General features: G+C 40.5%; 2 protein-coding genes across 5 annotated transcripts in view; both read right to left on the bottom strand.

The window, feature by feature from the left end:
- rasgrf2b (Ras protein-specific guanine nucleotide-releasing factor 2b) overlaps positions 1-1256 on the bottom strand; it is a 53999-nt gene extending 52743 nt beyond the window's left edge. For 2 of the 3 annotated variants that reach the window (XM_014002592.1, XM_014002593.1), the window contains exon 1: positions 305-1256. In XM_014002592.1, the coding sequence (XP_013858046.1) occupies positions 305-580 (276 nt within the window). In that variant the 5' untranslated portion in view covers positions 581-1256. The remainder of the gene's footprint in view (positions 1-304) is intronic. The other variant, XM_014002594.1, reaches the window with a different exon arrangement.
- Positions 1257-3261: 2005 nt separating this feature from the next.
- The window catches only part of msh3 (mutS homolog 3 (E. coli)), a gene marked incomplete in the record, with an annotated part of 41975 nt that continues 38185 nt past the window's right edge, over positions 3262-7051 (bottom strand). For both annotated transcript variants that reach the window (XM_014002595.1, XM_014002596.1), the window contains 3 exon segments: positions 3262-3698; positions 4905-5073; positions 5226-5358. In XM_014002595.1, the coding sequence (XP_013858049.1) occupies positions 3617-3698; positions 4905-5073; positions 5226-5358 (384 nt within the window).

The raw sequence follows: 7051 nt of genomic DNA, 5'->3' as shown, positions 1-7051 counted from the left end.
ATATATATGTATGTATCTTTTTTTGAGTGCCTATTTTTGAAAACAATTAAAAAAGTTCCTATGATTCTTCTCCTATTTGCACCATATCTTGTGTGATGATAACTGGAGGAAGAACCTGGAGCTCCTGCAGGTATTTTTTTTTTTTTTTGCATAATGAAAACCTCTTTTCTTTTTATTGTAAAATAATAAAAAGTAAAAAATAAAAACAGACTCATGCTGCAGAAGCCACAGACCCCCTGCTGTGTGGAGGCGACTGAACATTTGGGAGGATTTGCTGATTCCACACCTTCATCAAACATCTCACCTGTTTCTCCAGCGCCTCCTTCCCGGCTGTGGACAACTTGGGCGCCGGCGCGCGCTCGCAGGTGCATCCTTCCAACAGGTAAATCCCAGCAGGTCGCGCGCTCTGCTCGTTCTCGAAGTAGAAGAGTATATTCTGGTAGAGAGCGAAGAACTTCTCGTGCCACCGGCTGTTCTCCGCCGTCTTCTTGCTCAGGTAGCCGCGCTTGGTGCCCTCTTTACGCGCGACGGCCGACAGAAACAGCGCGTGCCCCTCGTTGTAGCGGACACTCTTCTGCATCTTTCGGTCCTTTCTGGCTCTCTGGGGGGAGAGGAGAAGAATGTGGGACAGCCGGAGCTCTCAGCGCGAGCCCATGACGCTCCCCGCGTAAACTTTCCTCTCCGAGGAGCGCGTCAGCGGCGCAGGGGCACGCGGAAAAGTTGCCCCCCTGGCGGAAGCGCCTCTGCAGAGAAAGTCATGGTGAAGGCGCTCCAGCCGCACCAAACACTGGAAGAAACCGGGGATTCATTTCTGCACATATAAAACCGACGCGCAGAGAGGAGAGAATCCCGGAGTGGACAGAAACGAACCACAGAGCCGATGTGCTCGCGCTGTAATCGGCTTTCACAGCGGTTAACTCTCCCTCGCGCTCCCTCTCTCTCCACTCCACATTGTTCCACAAGGTCTCTCTGTCTTCCTCCCTCCCTGTGATGCGCGCTGATCTTGGAGTTGGCGGAATTAAAGGCGGAGCGAGAACAGAGAGGGAGAGAGAGAGATGGAGAGATGGCAAGTGGTGTGATTTGTTTCTGCCCATCAATCAGCAAAACAACTGAACAAATCTAATAATGGATCAGGAAAATTAGTTATTCCCTCTCCTTCTGTGAAACAAACTTCATAAATGCAGGTTTCACAAAATATTCTAATCAGCAAATAACAATCATGTTTAAAAAGAAAAAAATTGTATAGGTCTTCTGGACGGGTTCTTCTCTAATGAAACATTTCGTCTCTCCTCCAAGAGACTTCTTCAGTCTGAGAGTTTCAGGCAAAATTCAGGCTTTTAAGCCCTGCCTCCATGTGACTGATACTCACATCACATGGCTATCGTTGATACCTAATTAGCACCTATTGTTAACAGGGGGTGGAGTGATACTGGCAATAGCAGCACTGTAGGAGGGGGACAACTGAAAACGGAGGCCTCCACCTCTGTTTAATGATGGATGGTCTTTCTTCACAAAAATTACTTCTTTTACTCCTCTCTCAAACCAACGTTCCTCTCTATCAAGAATGAGAACATCCTCATCTCTGAAAGAGTGACCGCTGRCCTGTAAATGAGTGAAAACTGCAGAGTTCTGGCCATTAGATGTAGCTCGTCTGTGTTGGGACATTCTTTTGAACAGTGGTTGCTTTGTTTCCCCGATGTATAACTGGTCGCAGTCCTCCTGGCACTTAACAGCATATACAACATTGCTCTGTTTGTGCCGGGGCACCTGATCTTTGGGGTGAACCAGCCTTTGCCGTAATGTGTTTTGGGGTTTGAAAGCCACTGGGACATCATGTTTAGAAAATAAACGTCTCAGTTTCTCCGAAACACCCGCAACATACGGAATAACCACTGGTTTGGGTCTGGGTTTGGGGTCTTTATTTTCACCTGAAGGTTGCATGGAATCCTGTCTGACCGTCCATCATTAAACAGAGGTGGAGGCCTCCGTTTTCAGTTGTCCCCCTCCTACAGTGCTGCTATTGCCAGTATCACTCCACCCCCTGTTAACAATAGGTGCTAATTAGGTGTCAACGATAGCCATGTGATGTGAGTATCAGTCACATGGAGGCAGGGCTTATAAGCCTGAATATTGCCTGAAACTCTCAGACTGAAGAAGTCTCTTGGAGGAGAGATGAAACGTTTCATTARAGAAGAACCCGTCCAGAAGACCTATACAATTTTTTTCTTTTTGATTTTTTACCTGGATTACTGAGATGCATCAGGACAACAATCATGTTTATTTTCCCTATAAAACACGTTAGGCCTACACAGTGATCTAACAGTACATTTTAAATAACATAAAATACAACAAAGTACTACTTAAGTACGTAAAAAGTACACACTTAAAAGTTCTCATCCCAAGTTATAAAATCAAACATTCAAAAGGTTTTCCTTAACTATATATAGTATTTACAAACATGCACTCCAGTAGTTTTCTTGATATATTGATATGTGGGTCTGCACTCAATGCAAACAAAGCATTTACCAATTACACTGACATTGTTGGACGTTGGACCCCAAATGACTCTTATTGAACTGTCTTGTCACTTCGGCTATTTTCACAGCTAAACAAACACAAGTATCAGCTGTTCACAAATTTTGCTTAAAAAAGCTTTAATTTAAGGACCCATTAACCATCAGCCTGATAGAAATAAATAACTATGCAGCAGCTTGTTTCAAAATAATCTGGAGGACAGAAACTGGACCGGTTCCTCCTGCAGTTTTACGTTCCGTAAGATTTTGGAGTGTTTTTATGACAGTTTGATCCCAGTCATTCTGCAGAGCATTTATGGAGTTTTTTCTATATAAACTAAAGATTATTTTTGATTGAATTTATTTATTTGAGAAAAAGGGGCAGATATAAAAATATTTTTCTTCTTCTTCTGCCACCTTTCATTTATGATTGTTGTATGTTGAATTTATGTTGTTGTTTTTTAAAGAAATGAATAAACTGAACTGAACTGAAGTCAGGATGAATGTTGGACACAAAGGTCTGACTCACAGTTTTTGTTCACACCAAAGGTGCTGGATGGGTTTAAGGTCATGGCTCTTCGTGGACCAGAGAAGTTCTTTTGCAGCAAACTCATCAAACCACGTTTTGATCTCTATTTTGTGCGCTCCATCACAGCTATATTGTAAAAGATGAAAGCTTTGCTTAAAATGTTACCATTTCCAAAGCTGAAACATCATCTGGAGACTAAAACAAAGCTTGGACCAACACTGCTGAAAGTATTCTTTATTTATATTGTCACAAAATAGACAGGAAATTATGGCACACGATATTTAAAATATCTTTTTGTTCTGATTATTTTTACTTTAATGAGGACATGGTTACAATACAATACTAATTAACTGGAGAAAGCTTTATTTAACAAAAAACATTATTGTTTTCACAGTTAGGTTACAGTACAGATGGCGACAACCAGAACCTGAGATGCATTAAATCTTTCTCTCATACTGATAAATGAGTAAAATGTTCATCATTATCCTGCTGCCTCTCTGAGCCTGTGGTTCGCTGCTGACAGGGTTTCTGTCCTCGTGCCTTCTGACAATGATGGCTGCTGTCGGCTGAGGCGTCAGGAGTTTGACTGCAGCCACTTCACCAGGGACGCTTTGTCAGAAACACTCCACAGATCGAAGAGAAGTTTCTTATACTTCCTGGAGGCACACAGATGGAAATATTAAACGTTTCTGGCGATCGCCGAGCTAAAACACGTCGTCTTCTCAAGCAGGTTTGGGTAAAAATCAAATCAAATCCACTCAACTTCTCAGAGCGCATCGCGGGACTTTGCTCCAACAAAGCACAAACATTTCATATCAGGAGGATTACGCTGATCGAGAGGTACGGCTTGTGCTTTGCGTGTGCGTRTGTGTGTATTTCAAATAGTGAGGATTACTTTGGAAGAAGATAAGCAGCCCTGACTTGCAGCTTGTGTTAGAGAGATGTTAAAAACAGACAGAACAGTTTTTTTTAAGAAAAAAAAATGTGATTTAACAGCAAAACAAACAGTTTTCTGTCCGTCCACCTCCTCCTGACTCAACTGTAAGCTGAATATTTGAGTGAAATGCAGTTCAGTCTACTCTAAAACTTTCCTGCATCAACAATAAAGAGTTTTTACAGGTGGAGCGTGTGCAGTTATTATCCGCACTCAGTGATGTGTCGAAAATCTTTGACAATATGTTCTGGACTTCACCTTATCAGCACCTCCCATGCTCCTGCAGGTAAATTTACTGTGGAGTCTTTTAGCAGAACAGCAGAATAGCTGCTCATGTTTCCAGGGCAATGTAGGGTCTGACAGCAACAGAGCACCAAAATATTATATAAAATTTTGGGTGGGGTCCTTTTAGATTCTTTAAAAACAATAAATTTTGTTTACAAATGCAAATTTGTTAAATTACACATCATGCACAGCATCTAATAAAATTAATTTATCCAAGATTTTGGTTGGCCTAATTAGTAGAATTTAAAAAAAATTCTAGTTTTCCTGATAAGCTTATTTATTAAGAAGTTTTAATGTGAAGTTATAGATTGAAAAAGGAAAATATTAAAACATTAAACAAAACTGTAAAATGACAGTAAATATTCACAGCAGTAACTGTAATTTTTCGATTTATCAGCTAGTTTACATGCAACTATGAAGGCACTGTTTTTTGTTTTGTTTTTTGTTTTTATAAGCAAAGCTAGACATTTTTCCAACATGCAAGAAATTTTAAAACACAAATTTTCCTGCTACAAAACCTATTTTACCCGTGTTTTATACTCCTCTGCTTTTCCAGTCATTTTTACAGAGCTGCTCCTGGTTTTAACGTGCAACACAAGCAGTCTCCCCTGGAAGAAAAGGTCGGGCTGAACGTGTTCGTTACCTCCTGGCGTCGACCACGCGCTCCAGCTCTCGTGCTCTGCGTGCGGCAGCGTGCAGGATGGAATCAGGGATGTCGGCCAATCGGGCCACATTGAGGCCGTAGCTCCGCCCTGCAGCTCCTTCGGTCAGCTGGTAGAGGAAGGTGATGAACTCCGGCTGAACGTCTGCATCTGTCAGCACAACCAGTTCCAGACAATAAAGCCTCGACGTCGCCAATGTGATGATGTACCAATAAGATTACAAAAGTCCACCTACAAAGCAATAACCTGTACTAAAAATATCGCTAACCTTTTTTTATACGTGCACAAGAGCACTCACGTACCATCGATGTCAGCAGAGACGTCAGGCTCATTAAGTAAGAAAGCCATGTGGTAGTTGGAGACATGTTGAGGATACAGCTGCTCCAGCTCACACAGAGGAGGATAATGGGTCACAAACAAAGTGAGGGCCTTCACCTTGGACAGAGAAAGAAAGAGTGGAGCGTTAACATCCAGAAGCTTTCTATTCTTTACAGCACGCTTGGTTTCAACATGTTAATAACAATATCTTACTTGTTGTAGTTTTATTTCTGACTGGCCCAGACCAAAGTGAAAAGATGTAAAAATCTATGTTTTTACCTCAATTTTGATTGTCTTTTTTGTGTATTTATAGTTTTTTTTTACCCATTTATTGGTTATTATATCTGCCTTTTTAACATTGCATTATTGCAGCTATTTGATCAATTACATTTAAATACAGTTTCCACAGAATGTAAACAAGAAAATTATAAAAAAGCTTTTTTAATTGTTCAAATGTTATTTTTTTTTCAGACTTCTCGTCATTTTGACAGAATAAATGACCACTGACCACAAAAAGAAAAAGGCTACAGAAGCAATTTCTGAAAGAAAGGAAGCCATAATTATGCCGTCACTTGTGTTAGAACAACAGGAATGAAATGTGTCATATAAAAATATTGAATAAATAATGGACCAACATAAAACAGTCACAGCACTTTGCAATGAGATGGAAGTAAGAACATTTTGTTTACCTGAAAAAAACAACAAAAACAACACAAAGAGTGATCATTAAAACTTTACTTTTTTCTCAAACAACTTAATTCATTTTTAAGTTATTGTTTTTTTAAGGATTTCTCTTTTCAATCTTTCATTCTTCTTTGTTTCACTGAAAACACTGAGCTTATCCTTCCATGTTCTTGAGGAAGATTAGGCAAAGAAACATCTCTTCACTTAATCCTGCCGTTTTCTTTTCTAATCTCTGTCAGGCCTGAGAGTCACCGAAAGATGAAATGATTGAACTCTGGCCTTAATGTTAAGACATGAAACTCACAGGCAAAGGACACGCACACTCGATTAGAATCCTTTAAACGCAAGCAGAAACATCGGACCTGTTAGTGACGCACTCTAAGAGGACAGCTGCTGAGAGCCACTTAAAAAATACAGGTGTGTTTTTCTTTTGCTTATAACGAGAGAGGGACAGAAAATGAAAAGCGAGTAGAAAGATATGTGGAATTTTCGTTCTTAAATGTTTTATATCACAATCAGCTGCTACACCCCATTATTATTGTATTATAGAATAAAAAAATAATAATTTTGGGACTCTTAAAGCACTGTTCCTGTTCAGATGAGAGTTTAAGAAAAAAAATCTACAAAATCACAAAAAATGTTTTGTGTGGACAGCTCCTTAATGATTGCAGGAAAAAATAAATAAATTTTTCTAACGTTTTCCCAGCTCCTAATAATTTATTAGTTTATGTTTTCAACAAAAAAACAAACWGGACAAGCAGACCTATCAACTGTGGGTCGATTTAGGCATCCATTTCCAGGAAAAACTGAACAGAAAACAATATTCTCCATTCCCTCCGCGTGGCTGTGAGAGGTTTTTATTTTTCCGTCATGTCGCCTGCCTTTTTTGGCGCCTCTCTACTCTGCCCTCCTCGGGCTAAAGCAGCACATCCGAGCCGATGTGCCCTCTTAGACTGCCTTCATCAGTCGATGAGCGGGAGCTGAGCTGGATTCTTGGGGAAAGTACAAATTCTTACTTCTCTGTGTTGCAGCAATAAGCAGCTATTCGTTGATTCAGCACATTCCTATTTGCTAAACTGTAAAAGACAACCATGTCTACATGTGCCGGCGCTCCGGTGGTCCTTCA

Source organism: Austrofundulus limnaeus, unplaced genomic scaffold (assembly GCF_001266775.1).
Source record: "Austrofundulus limnaeus strain Quisiro unplaced genomic scaffold, Austrofundulus_limnaeus-1.0 Scaffold14, whole genome shotgun sequence".
Lineage (NCBI taxonomy): Eukaryota > Metazoa > Chordata > Actinopteri > Cyprinodontiformes > Rivulidae > Austrofundulus > Austrofundulus limnaeus.
Note: the sequence above shows the minus strand (reverse complement) of the source record. Positions and strands in the feature narration are given on the sequence as shown.